Genomic DNA, 16,417 nt, shown 5'->3' with positions numbered 1-16,417 from the left:
GGGACACACATACACATAAAGGCAGAGTGACTGGTTTTACTGCTCTGTTACACTTAATGATCTCCCCACTTCCTCATGCTTTCCCATTAGCAGCTCATACTGATAGAAAAGGTAGAGAACAATACGGTAATGCAGTATTTGTTTGAATACCTAGCATAGGTTTTCATATATATATATATATACACACACACACCCCCCTAGCATAGGTTTATATTTATAAAAGGTGTGATGCTGAGCTTCAGAAATGGAAATAAGGACTGCAGCTCCACAGACAACACAGCGTAACAGTAACCTCCAATTTCTTACCTTTGGAACTCAGAACAAAAGGTACCATGAGCTTATTATTCCAGAGAGGAAGATGGTGAGTTGCTTGGGACTAACGTAGTTGAGCATGGCATGCAGCAGTAAGAGTGACAGCCTAAAAATAGGCAACTTACTATATCTGAGGGATTTTGCTCTCTGCAGTTATTAATTTCTGACAAAATTAAAAAGAGGACAAAAAGGATCAAATCCTGCTACCCACATTTGACTGATCATTCAGACCCAGCGCTCTCTAACCCAGCATTATGCAGTAGGCCACAGCTCATACTATCAATAGGACGTTCCTCAAGGAGGTGTGCTAACTGTCTTGGTAGCTTCCCATAAGGTTTTTCTGGAAACATCAAACCACAGATGCTGAAGTTTAATTATTTCGACTAAAAAAATAAAATCCCTCAGATCATGTATGCACAAGATACTTCCCTGGTTTTGGAAGTGCTATTTGCAACCATTTGCTTCTATAATTAATTTATCAGGTAGGTCATTATTCATACACCAGGAAAGCAGTTGTTCTTTTGAAAAAGGATTAAGTCAGAATTTTTGCTAAGTTTTAACTTGCGGAGAAAGGCCATCAGAGCAATATCTTGGATATCACCAGTAATTCTCTCTTGTGTACTGTTTATCTGGGGCTGTCAGGCTGTTACAATGAAAAACACAATTTCACATTCAGCAGATAATTTTTTGCTATGAAAATTGGAAATCTGAAGTGAAGGACCACATTGGAATGTTTGCTTCATTTATTTTATGCTTTCAAGTGGATCTTACACGGTTTGGCACAAACAGTGCTGCACGGGCATTTATTTCATTACAAGCTCTTTGCCTTTACACTCTGGAGGCAGCTCACACTTCTCTGGCTCTTGGATCAGTAGGGAAACTTAAGTTTTCCCACCTGCTTTATAGTTAAAATACGCTGAACTTTAAACTACAAGTGTTCTTTCTACCCTCATTCATCCACCTAAATTCCATATTGACATGATCTGTGTTACACTCACTTCTTTTTTTTTTTTTTAATGTAGTAGGAAAAAATTATTTATTAAGAGCTGTATCTATACTAGAAGACTCCTAAGTTCTTTCCAGGTAAGTTATTAGTATCCCTTTTCTTCCTATTTTTTTTCCATATGGAATAAAGGGTGGGACGGGCAGTTCAAGCTTCTCGGTGATTGCCTAATAGTAAAGAAGCAGATGAAAAAGCAACCCACATACACTGCTTGTGTGCTGTTTAACTGTGACCTGTAGCAGGGACACACTCTGCACACAGATATGCAAGTAGCTGCTATTATTAGCTCAGTGTTGGATACTACGGTCCTTTCCGTACTGGTTTTGCGTTTTTCCAGCTGAAGGAAAAAAATCTTTTGAAGTGTATATATATTTTCTCAACTGTTTCATTTTGACTCAGACCATATGAAGCACTTTTTATACAAAAGAAGTCTACAGGGAGATCACTACACTAGTTTTCAGTGATGAGGTTTATCTGTATTTTAACAGCTAAACCCACTATTTTAATAAAACTTCTGAACAATAATCCTGCTTAGTTGTGTTTTCCCCATTCCTCGTATTTTAGAATGTAAGTAGATAAGAATTGTAAAGTACAGCTCCATCTTTAATGAAGTAGACAAGCCAAATGCCACCTTTTAAACTCACCTGGCAGTTTTCTACACGCCAGCTGCATTACTAGAATAAGACCAAGTTGCAAGTAGCCACTGTGGTTGTTTCACCTGAATTTTTCACTTATTTCCTGAAAAAGTAACTTTTTAACCTCATGTCTGAAAAATGTCTATAATCCACTTGCAATTCAAAGAGTTCTACCCAGCTGTATCATTGGGAAGCTGGAAGGGCATCCCCATGGGCCCAGGGTCCAGCGGCTGCGCACTCGGGCAAGTTCCCCCGCCCGGGCCAGTGGCCTCTGTCCCCGCCACCCCCCGTGATCCAGCCCAAGCCTCAGCCCCCTGCTGCTGCACAGGGTCAGGACGGGAGGGATGCTTCTGTCATTCTGGGGCTTGACACGGAGCTACAGCTTTTGGGGGGGTCTTTAATCTTTACAAGAACTGAAAACAATTCACGTGTTCTGTTGCTGAGTGCTTAAAAACACTGTGTGTTCAGACAAGCAGCGTGAAACTGTACGCAGAGATAGATCTATCTCCGTAACACTTAAAGAGCGTTGAATTATAAACGAGATGCTGGATTTAAGACAAGTTGCCTCAGAAATGCATCTACTCCAATCTGTTGACCTAATTTGGGGTTGTCAAGTCAAAGTGTGGACATCTACCACTGCTGGATCTCCCGAGACAAATATATGGGACTATGTGATTACAAAATCCTTGCCCCGCAAAGGTGTCTGTGACCTTTCCACCGTATGATGTATGTAGAGATAAACCGTTAAGAATGAGACCAGAACAATGTTATTCCACTTTCCTAATTGACGTTTGACTATATTAAATATGAAGTAATATTCCAGATGAGATACGTTTGAAAGGAATTTGTTCTACAAAGTTTAGATGATATTTTTGTACCAAACATTTAATTCAACAAAGGATTGATTACATTAAAAGTGATGGAATTTGAACAGAAAGTAAACAAAATGCATATTCAAGATAGTTTAATATGTATTTTCTGAATTAGAAATATCACTTTCTTAAATGAATGAGAATTGCTAGTGTAATGATCCATTACTCCCCTCCCCCATCACTGAATTACATTATTTATACATATAATACAGAGCCGATTGCAGTTGGAAACAACAATATTAAAATAAATGTTTAGTAGATACAAAGGTTCTTTTCTCCACAACATAGTTTTTTCTGGTGTCTGGACACCAATTTTAAAGTAATTCTCTATTAGCATTAAACTATTTAAGTGCAAAACAAGTTTGTTTTAAAAATCTATGATTGCAGCATCCATCTTCCTGAATAACATTTGAAGCTAGAAAGTAATGACTTTCATTTGCCGTGAGTGCATTCCAGGCTGTCTTCTAGCCATCTCTGGTTAAAAAAATCAGTGCAAAATAAACAATGGTGAAGTACTAGTTTAACCATTGAACTTACTTGAATTTAAGAAACATACTTTATTTTACACTATATATATATATATATATATAACTTTTATTTATATATTTATAGAGAGATATTAAATTACACTGGACTTGAAAAGTATAAAGAAAACCAAAAATGTTATTTTTTTTTTCTGCAGCACCAAAGGAAGCATTTTTAATCTTTTTTAAAATGAAAACTCTTCCTCGGGCGAGCAGCCTAGCAGTATTAGCTGTAATAAGAACTCATTACATTATTCCTTTGCAAATTACTATGTGATTCACATAACTCCATGTTTACACTCTACCACATTAGAATTTGTGATGCTCTTTGCCTGAAGAACAGCTCCTGGTTCCACTGTCATTACTTCTTGTCCTGCGTTCAGAGGTTTGCTAGCAGTAGTGTGCTGGCTATACTACAGTTCCACTTGGAGAATTGGCCTGGTTTTGAGATGACAATAAACCCTGCAAACAAAGCAGTTTACATTAATCCAGCAAGAGAACCTGACATTGATTTTATAAAGTTCTTAGCCTGAAGCTAAAATGAGTACAATCTATTTTTACCATCACTTGCTTACTTGAGACATCAGCACCTTTCCTACAGCAAATCTAAGCCACTACTGTATCGGTCAAGCAGCACAAAGAGCTTTCAGTAAGTAAGGAAGCGTGTGCATTTCTGACACACGATGAATCTGATCCCAGCATTTGATTTAATCTGCCTTGCATTCTGAGTCATTGTGAACTGTGAAGCTTTAAAAATCATACACCAAAAATGTGATCAGCATTTTATTAGGGTAGCAACAAACAAACCTGTTCCAATATTAACAAGTTTGACACCTAACCTGATACAGGAAAACGCTCTGATCTCTTATATGCTCTTGAATATTACAAGCTTTGAATAGAAAAATAGATTATCTAACCAAATATTTATTTTGGTAATTTTAAAAGAGAATGAAATGCTGAGCAAGAGTTCAGTAAAGATTTCCCATCACAATTTAAGCTTGCATTCAGGAAAACCTTTTTTCCACCAGCTCATTTAACTATGTTACTGTTCAAATAAAATGAGGCTCGCTTCATTTCAGACATAATCCCGCGACTGCACAGCACCACTTGCCAGACAGAGGCTGCTGCTCTGGATTAAGGCAACTACACCTTACAGACAGACACCAATGGATAGATCCCATTTCGCATTTACATAGAGTAGCCTCTTTTTAATCATTCGCATAAAATCATGTATCAGACTTATGTAGGAAAAGCTTAATATCAAGATACAATTTAGTCTTCTTGCAAAGGTCGATATTTAATTTTAACAAGCGCCAGCAGGATGAGGAGCACGGCAGCAGCTAAGCTGGAAGCACAAACGAGTTTCACGGTGCGACTCCTTGCTGCGTAGGCACAATAAATGCACTTTTAGCGCTTCCTCTGAACAGCCACCATCGCAGGTTCTTAGCTCAAAACTAAGATCCTGTGACTCAGATCCATCAAACTAGACAGGCAGCAATTAGCACAATGGAGAATTAGGTCCCACCTTCGGAATCTACAGGAGCTCTTTCTTGCTTGGATCCAGGAGCTGGAAGGTCATGGCTGATGGAAGGAAACCCCGACCTGTGAGGGCACAGGTGGAAGGAGGGCTGGACTGGCTGCATTCAGGTCACCAAGTTTCTACTAAAACCATAGTTCTTTGTAAAAAACACCTACCAGCTCAGACATGTGGTGAACATTTGTAGGATTTATAGCAGACTGCGTGTGTGTATGTATATGCACATGCACACATTTTTTATGACATTAATATATAATAAGTTATGTGGCACAATTTGGTGCTCTCGACAGATCACACCAGCAAGAAGTGGAACACTTTATTTTTGACTTGTTTATGTCATGGATATCTGATTCAAACACTGCTGAGGTAGAGGCTGAAGTGGGTTGGTCTTTAAACCTGATGGACCTTCAGGATGTGCAAAGATACTGCGTATTTCATGAGAAGAGAACAAAAAGTTTCCTAGTTATTAGTTACGGAACAGATGGTGAAGACAGAATTTTAGAGAAAACAACGGAAGCACTTCTGAAAATTTTTACCAAGGAAGTTGTGTTCTATAGTGACGAAGATGAATCAGAACTCTATAGTTCATTACCAAAGCATTCTGCAGAAGTCTGTTAAATCCAGCAGCAACTGGAAGGCCTTTCTTGCCAGAAAATTGCACCCACCAAACAACTTGATAGTACCCTGGAAAAAGGCATCCAGTGGTATTATTTTCAGCCTTTAATAAATCAGTGATCCAAACTGTTCATATGCAAATAGGTGCTTTATCAGCACACAGAAAGTACTAGGGATGGCATAATACGAAGTGGTTTTCAGCGGGCTCGTAACCACGCTCTACAGATGAAGAGAGATGAGCGCTGTTCTAATATGGGATTCACGCTGTCATCCAACCAATTGTTGGGAAGCAAAATAAAGAGTCATTCATTTCCGTACAACTCCTCTAGAAACAAGCAGCACGTACAGAAATTCAGTGCGGTGCCTTGTTCCCTATGAACTGCCAGACCTTCTAGAATTCAAGTTCCAAGACCGGGAACAAGGAGTCTCTCAGTCCCGGATTGGTCTCCCGGGCACAAACGCTCCCTGCTTTGAAAAACACAAGCGCAGTGCAGGTGGCTCCAAGAAACTCAATACTCAGAACTCCTTATATTTCAATCCTTGCTCTGAATTAATCCTGTAACTCCGAGCAGGCGAGCCAGAGGAACACTAAAGCGGGAAGAATCTCCACATCAACATCCTTGTGCTACTGCAAAGAGACATTTCAAAAACTTTGCAGGTAGTGCCTTAAAACATGACCAGGATATTCCAGAACTTCGCTTTCGTGACAGAGATCAGAAATGTTATGAGTTCTTCCAAGTACTTAATGTCAGAAGACATCTTAGACCTTAGATGTTAATACACAAAAAGCAAGAATAAGAATTTGGGTATTAGGCACAGACGTTTTACCTAAGTGGTGAGTGTTCTCACTGGGTCTCGAGTAACAAAAATATTATATAGAATTTTGCCATTATTTCAGAGCCTTTCAAGCAAGGCCATTTAAGAAGTTATGCTGGGTGTAACAGAGGATAAAGCCACGTTAGAAACAAAAGTGAGGGCTCAAAACCAGTTACAGTTTTGATACAAAAGTCGCTCTATAAGAGTCTGATCTGTAGTACAAATGGTGTGGGACTAGAATATCTGTAAGCACATTCTCTAGGAATATTACAATGGATAAGGTTATGAAAAAATATAGAAAGCTCCTGCCTGTAAAAAAATAATAAAGACATCAGATTTCAGTGTGTTCTGTGATGAAACCATCCAGATTAGTCAACCAGGTGGTAAAAAAGGGAACAAAAGCTGCAGCAACTTAAAGCTGCGGAGTTTAACAGCCAGGACAGAAAACATGAACCAAGATGCGCCAGCTGCAGATGTGCTGTGCGGTACCGTGCATCAGCTTCAAGTTTAAGAACTGACAGATCACACTGAGCAAGCAGCAGAAACAAACGGAGAAACTGTTCAAATGTATGGAAATAAATGTAGCCTTTTCTTAGTAGTAGCATTTCGTCAGCAGGCGGGTCTAGCAAGGGGTGGGAAATGGAACAGTTACAAGACCCAAGTCAGGAATTTGGTGAGACAACCTTCACCAGCACCTCCGAGAGGGTCCTCCAAGCAGGTGCTGCATCATCTGCCACCTTAAGAGAACTCTCTGGGGCTGAAATGTGCTGCTTGGGCAGAGGCCGGAGCTGTTATTCTCAGGTCAGTCAGCAATGTTAGAGTATTGAACACAAACTGCACCCATTGCCAGGGCTGTTCCAAATATACAGGTTTTGAAATTAGTTATATGAAAGATCAGCATGTAATTGCTGTATGAAAAAAAAAAAAAAAAATCAGGATGATACTATTAAGTAGAAAAAAGCCATCAGTAACTACTGAGTTAGTATTTTCATACAAATTAGAACAGGATTAATTGGAGCCAAAGATGCAGTTGTATGTAGTTTCACTAATCTAGATAATAAACTGCAAGTTTGGACACATGAGCCGGATACGGGAACATGAAACAGCTCAGCTGACTCTGGGTAACTCGCTGGATGTCAGAGCTCTGCACGGCTTTCCTGTTCTCTGCTTTGAAATTGAAAGGTAGAAAAAACGAAGCAAAGGGTCTAATGTAACAACCAACCAATGTAAAACAACAACAAAAAACCCAAACAAAAACCAAACCAAACAACCAACCAACAAAACCCAACACAATGAACAACAAACCCACCCTTTGGGGCATGTATAGTTTAAAAGGGTTCGTGTACACTAATGCAATTAAACCAATTTTTTAAATAGTTGAATTAATGAATGCCTATACAAAAATGGCACTGATTTGTTAAAACATTTCTGCTATTGCCAGTAAATGAAATAATCAGAATTCATTATTTGAGGAATATTCCATGGGTTGTTTATTCTTGTCCAGAACTGAGATATTCCTGGTGTAATTTGAAAATGTAACCTGGACTGAGACCTTTGCTTGCCAAGAGCCCACAGTCCAATACAGTATTGGAGAAATAATAATATGCTAAAACAGAATGATATTTTTCACATTTGTAATTCTGTAGTCAAATCAGCCAAACTGGTTTTAACATTTGCATGAATAAAGTCTCCAACAGTTTCTTATCCAAATGAATCAGCATTTATTAGCATAAGCCTCTGAGCTCCATATACTCACTAAATCAGATATTAATCTCTAACGGAGCCATCATATTAATTGAGAATGTTCAGGGAAGTGCTTGCTGAACATTCACGTAACATACTGAAGAGAAATATTTTGCATGGGATTTGGGGGGATACAGCAAAGATACCTATCTTTACACAGTCTACACATTCCCTAAACAGACTCTGAAATACATTATTAGTCTTCCATTTGTCCCCACACCTTCTTTTATTGGTTCTAACAGTGGTACAGGAAAGTAGGAATGTTTAAACCACTGGACACCAGATCTTGTAAAAGCCTGTAGGGGCATCAAGGAGGTTTCACTTGCAGCTTCTCTTCTGTGCAGATAAAGGAGTTTCTCTCCTCACAGGCACTTATCACCATTCTACTCATTGTCAACAAACAGAAAACTGAAGGCTGCTAGAAAATCTGCCAGCTAAAACTACCTAAAAATCTGTCTAAGGGTATTGGGCAAGATTACTTCAAGACTAGTATATGACTGGCAACTGGAAGACATGCATGTTCAAGAGAAAAAAAAAGATGCAAGTGCTTGTGTGCTGGGAAGCAGAAACCTGATCTGGCTTGAGCAATGGGACCTTAAGCTTCATTTAGGCAGCAAAGGCTCACGTGCTTAGAATGGTTGTTTCTCCAGCTTCCTCAGCCTACAAAAATGTGTAAGGTTTAAAATTTTCAGATTAGAAAATAACAAAGTTGAGATAAACCAGGGAGAACGTCAAAGAAAAGCATATGACTTAAGGCAACCCATTTGGGTTAGTGGTAAAAGAAGTGTGATCTCAGCTGGAGAAGGAATGAGTGAAATTAATTTGATAAGGTGGATCAGTCCCTATCTAAAATCCAGCTTTGAAACCCAGAAAATAAAGCGATCATACAAGTTATTTCCTTGACAAGCTTGTGTAATGTTATTAAATAAAGACAAACAAGATTACACGTCCAAGTTCCCAGACATCTTTTGCCCAAATATCTTCTATGGCCACAGAGCTCGTGGAGGTTGTGTTTGTGCTCACACTGACTGCTGAGAGACTGGTTTGACCAACCAGTTCTCGCACCATTTGATATAACTGGATGTTCCCAGCAGCTTTCAGAACAGATTTCACTTTGTTCCTGCATTGGCACTTGTTCTTAAACATACATACTTGTTATATATATAGACCACCATAGTGGTCAATCAATACCTTCTGAAGTACCAGAAAGTTCTCATGTTCACATAAGAAAGAATCCCCTCAGCTTTAGCCTACAGAGTATTTTTGCCTAAGAGACCAAGAGAGTCCTACTTCAGTTGGACTGGGCCCAAAGTAACTAACTTTTTCAGCGAAATTTCTCAAAAGTGCCTTTGAAACACTGGAGCAAGTCTCATTTGCTTGGCGCCTTCACTGGTTAGCACAGAACCACTGCTGCGAGGGTGACGCAATTCCTAGTCCACCAGATGGAAGGGCAACGTCTTAAGTCTTCGCCTAAACTGATTCCAATAAATTTTGCAACCAGTTTTAGACAAGTTTGGTTCTAGTTCAGACCGGTTTAGTTCTAGACTGGCCACAGCTTCTCTAGACAGAAAACACTTGAATCATCTGAGCGAGCCATGTCCTGAGGGCTGTGAGTTCAGCATTCATTAGGCAAATGCCAAGATCTAGAGCTGGAACAAAGAACATTCCCTGCACCAGGGTCCACGGAGGAAAGAGCTCCTGTAGAGTCCTAGAAGGAACCACAACGCTCCGCCCCAGCTCCTGTTCGACAGGTAGGCAGAGAGAAGCCAGATACATCCATGTCCATGTTACACTGAATCTGAGTTCAAGCAAGTTTGATAAGTGGTTTAATGAAGCATTCTATGTCATATTACTCTAGTCCTAAAAAAATAAATATAATGAGACACAACCTTATCAGCAAGATTTAAACATCAAAACATATGCATCGTCTTGAGATGAAATGAAACATTTACTCAGAGCAGGTTACAGGATGCGATCAACTTCTTATTTTAAAATATGGCAAGTTAACAGCTTTCGTTGTGGCCATTTGTTCAGCACAGTATGATAGCGTAAGACTGCCTAAGGACTGCAAGATAAATTAAAACTCAAATGTGGAAAGGACTATTGAAAGTTATCTACATTTACAGTTCAATCACACATTTTTATTTAACATCAGTATACAGAGGACAACCCCAGCAAGTTATTTTGTAATGTCAAGTATTTAGTAAAGTTCTTCAGCTGTAACAGTGACAATAGAACAGCTAAAAATAAGCAGTATGAAACAAACATGATCTTCTTAAAATTATAAATATACCAACAATACTTCTTAAAGCTTAATTATTGCAACAGTTAAATTAACAAGTTCATGTTAGAAAGGCTCTATGAAATTTATTCAAGTTGTCAAGAAATTAGATGGAAGTGTAAAAAGGAAATACATATGAATTTTACTTTTGATTTTCACTAAAGGTAGTCAATACAATTTTGTACAGTATCACCTAACACGTCAATCTTGAACAAACTCCAGTATACAGAATTCATTAAATGCAGAAAAAAATTGTTTAATCTTTACATGTAAATCGACAGTAAATTAACTGACACAAATTTTATTATTGTAACATAAGCAGGTCAGCATTTTAAATATTAATTTAGTAGCTTTATGTTGTTAAAGGGGCAGACACATACAGTCATTCCAAGTACATAATCAAATTTTAAGAAGTGATAATCCAGAACACGGGGTTTCTAAAAAGTGTTTAGTAAAAGTCATGTTATTTCCTAATCCAGACATCCTCATCATAAAGCCTTTACAGGGTTATGATCTCTCCTGGCTTTACTGGAGCCACTAGTCACACCTCCTCACACACGCACACACACATACCTTGCTATAAATATCACACCAGTGTACTAGGTTTAAATTCCCCCTGATAATGCGGGTATGCTATGTGCAACTTTGCCATTATGCACATTACAGAAAGCTTCAAATTTTAGCATGGTAACCTGAAGTCATATAGCTGTGTTTCAGTTTTACGATAATCATCCCTGAAGTTTATACAGATACCGTATCACGTTGAAAGAAATCTATTTGATAGTACTTAAATACCAGCAATTGAACTTCAATTGTAATGATGAAATGCTCCTTTCCACTGAGGAAGAATTAGTATGTATAGCTGCTCATCTCACTCAAATATAGTACATGAATGTTTAAGTACTTTCACTGAAACAGAAGTCATACTAAAACATGATACTGTACTACAATTGTAGTTAACTAGAAAATTCAAGGATGTTATAATTTAAGTCTAAGTTTTTCTGTACAATAAGTCAAATAAATAAATTCCATGTGCATTTGTTTTACAAAATGGTAGCATGTTTATCTTGCTAGGTTATACACGGCCATTTCACCTGCTCATACTGCCGGCCAATCTTACCTTGAGCCTCCTCACAAAAGAAACAACCCATCGGCAACTTCCATTTAGATAAAACGGAGTGCCTGTACAAGATGGTGAACACTTAATTCTAAAGTCAAACACAGAAATCACACAGATAGTTTCTCTGATCATTAAGTTACGAGAAAACTTGGTTTGCATATCCAGGTCCCACTTTGGTTTTCCAGAGGTTTTGTGGATTTTTTTTTTTAAATGTAAATGCTTCTGCAGGTCATGTAATTCAGTTTGAAGTAGCTATAAAGATAGCACATGAAGTTTACCTTGGTTCCCTTAAAATTATTTTTGTATGTTTTCAGATTCATGCAACAGTTCTATAATGCCATTTGGGTTTCCCCTCCGGGCCTGGGAAAGACAAGGGGGAGAGGCAGCAGCTCACTGTCACCATGTTGAGAAGAAAGTTTATACTCTTGTTAAGGCAAGCTATTTTTCTCATCACCCTGAACTTTCTTCCACAGAAACAGGCTAACACAGAGAAAAAAAAACTTGAAACTAACGAACCCTGAGCCTCACTCAACTTGTTTCTAATTGAGTTTTGCCATTCACTTCACCTCACTCTGACTGGGAGTTGGTAAAAGAGCTGGGGAAGTGCAATGCAAGGATGGCAGATCCAGTGAGGAAGCTCAAGGTATGATTATCCACACACCGAAGCAGTAATTTGGGAAGTTTATAAACAGTCGGGACACTCGAAGCACTGTACAGCCCGTAAGATTTCATAAGGATCACAGCTGAAGAGATATTTCTGGATTTTTTTTCCGCTAAGCCCAGCCACAAAAGCGAAGAGAACTTGTCATACACTGTCCAATTATCCAGCGTGTCTTTTGAGGGCTGTTAAAAATGAGAGGCAAAGGTAGTGCTGGCCCAATGGAAATTCCATTAGACACTGCAAGCCTGCTTCAGTTTTCCATCCAATCCTTTCTCTAGGTTGGCAGTGGCATGAATTTAATGAAGGCCTTTTGAGGCAATGATGGAAAAAACCAGCAAGACTCAGAGGCTTTCACTCCAGAGTTGGCAGACAAAAAAGTGACGGAGTTTTAAGATCACTTGGGGACCCATATTTCAAAAGGAAGACTAGAAATAGCAGCTTTAAACCCCAGAGTAATGGAATAGCCTAGGATAAAACAGCTGGTGAAACAGAAATGAATGGTATATAACCCAGTAAGAAACACATTACCATGAGTGTTTTATACTTTGACAATTTGCATTAAATAAAATTATTAAGTGCTTTCCTATAAACAAAAAAGATGCTCATAATGTCCTTCTGGCACAAATATTGTCCTATCAAAGCCCTGTAAACATGTCACCGAAATTTAGTTTTTACCAGCAGAGTGAGCTCACTAGAAATGCAAGTGAAAACAGAAGAACAAATTCATTGAAAATTTCTAAATACTTCCTAAACAATATGGCATTTACATCAGTGTGCAATATATTAATTTTGAAAATGATAACTCAGTATGAAAATTACTTACCTGTAATTAAAGTTTTCCATATTGGCCAATACATAAATCCTGATTTTTGGTACTGCATACTTTATCTCTGAAATATTTGAAATGTCATATTCCAAATCAAAGTCAATACACACAAATATTTAAGTTATCCCCACTCTAACAAAACCCACCTCAGCCACTGAAAATCAATTTAACAGTGTAGTGTTTAGTTGTATGCAAAGGGGTTTTAGAACAAAAAGAAAATATAGGTCACAACAGAAATCTGAGGCACTGCACGTATAAAGTTAATTCATAAGACATGTGAATTGCACTGAGTCACAGAAGCCGTAACTGCTTTAGTATTTTCACTTAGGACAAACATTTTAAATAGGTTAGTGTTTGGGGGGTGCTTGCTTTTTCTTTTCTTTTTCCCTCTCCTTAAATTACTGCTGGATTTGTAGTTCCCATGCAAAAAAAAACTTTTAGGTAGTACTCTCCTCCTTTCTTCCCAGGAAAGGGTTTACAAGTTTTAGTTTTAGATTCAACCTTTAAATAAGCATTAAGATGCAGAGCAGACATAGCTCTCTGTGTTGTGGCAAATTCAATAACAAACCTATATTATACAAACACTTTTAAGAAAAAGTATTCAGCTTCACTTAAAAGCTTATGACAATGAAGATGTGGTATATAAATATATACAGTACCTCCACTTCGAAAGTCAGGTTTATGAACTAAATGGTTATTACCTAATGAACATCAGATTTTTATTTAGGTTGTCCAATGTGGCAATATTCAGGTGTTACCAGACTATTTCTTTAGGTGGTAACCTACATTCCCTTTCAGAAATTTTCACAAAAATAATGGTCCATTTTGCTAGATCAACTCTGGTAATGTTGTCATAGCTTTATTCCTTTAAAATGTTGCCGGCCAACAAAGCTATCATAGCACAAAGTACTTTTTAATAATATAATCACCACGTTTAGCTTCATTGAAAACTTAGCCTTCTATACATTGGACAGAAAAAAAATAAAGTTTTATCTGTGTTCAAGTGCATTAACAACAAGAATTAAAATTAGTGATCTATTTTAAAGAAGGTTCAACTGATAGAACAGGTGCCACCAAAAAGCACGAGCTTGTTGATGATCAAATTGCCAAACAAAACTGAGTGACGTAACACTGAAGCTTCAAGAAAGCTTTGCGTGATTTTCCCTAACTTAACAAATACAGAAATCCAGACCTGGCTAAAATAAGAGTTCCTTGATAATACTGACTCACAATTTCAAAAGCGTAAACTGCAGTCAGTAAAATCTGTGCATAAAATAGCTGATGTTTTCATAGGAAGTGGTTTGACATTAATGGCAGGCCACCACAGAAAAGTATGGAGGAATGAAACACTTTGGTTTTAATTTTTTCAGAGGCTCACATTTCTCATTAGACTTAAAAGCAGCAGCTTTTCATAAGCTACTCTCATTGGGAGCGCATATTTTGTAGAAAAATTAGAAGGATTATAATTATTTTAGTGATTGACAGGTTTTACTTCAATTTTTACATAAATAGCTTTCACCATACTGTGGTTATGCTTAAGTATAAGAACACTGATCAATAGTTTAGATGCACAGTATTTATTTCTTCTGCTGGAAGGCAACTATACTTAATAATTGTATCCAAGACACTTCAAATCATTCAGAAATATGGCATGCAGTATCCAAAAGTATGGCTCTGAGGATTTTTTTTTTACATTAAGCATAAAGAAATTTTATATTCAACATTCATTTATATTTCAAGAAAACTACCTATTCAGAGTTCTAGTTCTTTGATGCAGCATTAAGGATTAAAACTTACCACTTTACCAGGCCTTGCCCATGTGCAAATAAATCCCTCCTGACAAGCAGTGACTATACAGTCTTCAAGAAAAATTAACACAGTCAGTCTTTCATGTGCTATCTTTTTACAGATAAGAGGCTCTAACAAGGGAACATCTTCCATTCGGGGACAGAGAGGTGTTCCCAAAGTTTTAGCTGGGTCCGTTTTGGTTTTAGTAACTAGGTTCAGTTTGTCACTGCTCTTGCTAGATATATGTCCCATGCTATGATTTCTCTTGTGATCTTTTTCATGGTGTCTTTCCTTCCGATCGTGTAGCGATAAGGTTGCAAATTTACTAACGCCAGAAGCAATGGCACCATCCATGACGCTGCTTTTACTGCCAGCATTTGAGACTGCGGAGTGCGGAAGGCTGTTGGAGCGTGGAAGAGGAGGGGGTACAGAGTTTCCAGGTGTTGTGATACTGTTTCCGTTACTTCCCGGGTTAGTTCCACCACTTCCAGCAGGTGGACTTGTGGCATTCATGACATTTGTATGTGTCCTTGCTCTTGAGAGGGGTTGGTGGGGGAAGAGGATATCTTCTGTGAGATCCCACAAACAGAGCTGCGTGTCCTGGCCTACTGACCCAAATCTATACGTAACACTTACTGGACGACTGTCCGTAGAGTTCCTTTTGGATAGCCTAGATTGTGTACTATTCGCTCGATCTCTGCCAAAATGAAGGTCTTGGAAATCCTCATCGCTTCCGCTAAATTCCATCGGGTCGCTCTCTTCTACACTAGTGGTATATGGATCAAACGCGACAACGCTGACCCACGATTTATGTCCGTGGCCTCTCGCTATTACTCGACAGTCCACGAAAGACCAAACTGTTACCAAGTCATCCTCTCCACCTGTCACTATGTATTTCCCATCGGGACTCCAACACACACAGAGCAGTCCTCCAAAGTAGCTTTTCATTGTACCATGCAATTCCACCGAATCAAAGTTAAACACGCGAAGAAAACCATCCTGGCTCACACACGCCAAGAACTTCCCATCTGGGGAAAAGGCAAATTCATTCAGGGCACCCTCACCTACTGTCCATTTAAGCAGAGGATTTCTTGTGGATTTACTCTTGCAAGTGTGAACTGCAAAACTTTCTCCTTGTTTAAGTAGCTGGTAGTGCGGGGCTGTGGTACCACAAGTGTGCTCCACGTTATACAAGTACATATTGCCACTGGAATGAGCTACTAGGAAAAGGCTTTCCGAACCTGGTACCCATTTTACACAGGTTACTCTGGACTTGTCTATTAGTCTCTGTGAAAAACAAAGAAGATACACATCAGACAGTCTGAAAATTAACGTTTTAATTATTAACTGTAAATCTGAGCTTACTCGGGAGGATGGGGAGCAACACAACCAAGGTGAACTCAGCTTTATAGAAAGGAGCTATGTTACTGTATTTGCAAAAACTTCTCATCTTATCAGGCAGCGAAGAGGAAATTATTTTTAGACAACATGCTACCAAAGGTTATTATTAAGGTCCAGTCACATTGCACAAAGAATACACTTCAATCAAGCCAATCTGTTGTTATGAATCTAAAGGTAGTGTTCTTAGGTTTATTTTTCACTGTGAAGGTTGAAGAGCATGAAAAGGAAACAATCAAGAAAACACAGATGAGCTAAAGGGGAAAAAGGCAGTTACTCCTCTGTT

The 16,417-nt window shown here is 38.4% G+C and overlaps 1 protein-coding gene across 6 annotated transcripts in view; it reads right to left on the bottom strand.

Annotated features, from left to right (window-relative positions):
• Nucleotides 1-2,897: 2,897 nt before the first annotated feature.
• WDR20 (WD repeat domain 20) overlaps nucleotides 2,898-16,417 on the bottom strand; it is a 45,317-nt gene continuing 31,797 nt past the window's right edge. The window contains exons 3-5 of one of the 6 annotated variants that reach the window (XR_010651378.2): nucleotides 14,743-16,020; nucleotides 12,943-13,009; nucleotides 2,898-3,808 (exon numbers count right to left, since the gene is read on the bottom strand). Coding sequence is in view for 4 of the 6 variants with exons in the window: in XM_065838162.2 (XP_065694234.1) it covers nucleotides 5,472-5,567; nucleotides 14,743-16,020 (1,374 nt within the window). In the remaining 2 variants the exon portion in view is untranslated. Of the gene's footprint in view, nucleotides 5,568-7,765; nucleotides 10,123-10,176; nucleotides 16,021-16,417 lie in introns of those variants that run through there. The other 5 variants (XR_011739446.1, XM_065838162.2, XM_065838159.2 and 2 more) reach the window with 5 other exon arrangements.

Source organism: Patagioenas fasciata, chromosome 5, assembly GCF_037038585.1.
Source record: "Patagioenas fasciata isolate bPatFas1 chromosome 5, bPatFas1.hap1, whole genome shotgun sequence".
NCBI lineage: Eukaryota > Metazoa > Chordata > Aves > Columbiformes > Columbidae > Patagioenas > Patagioenas fasciata.
This window is presented reverse-complemented; position numbering and strand designations above follow the sequence as displayed.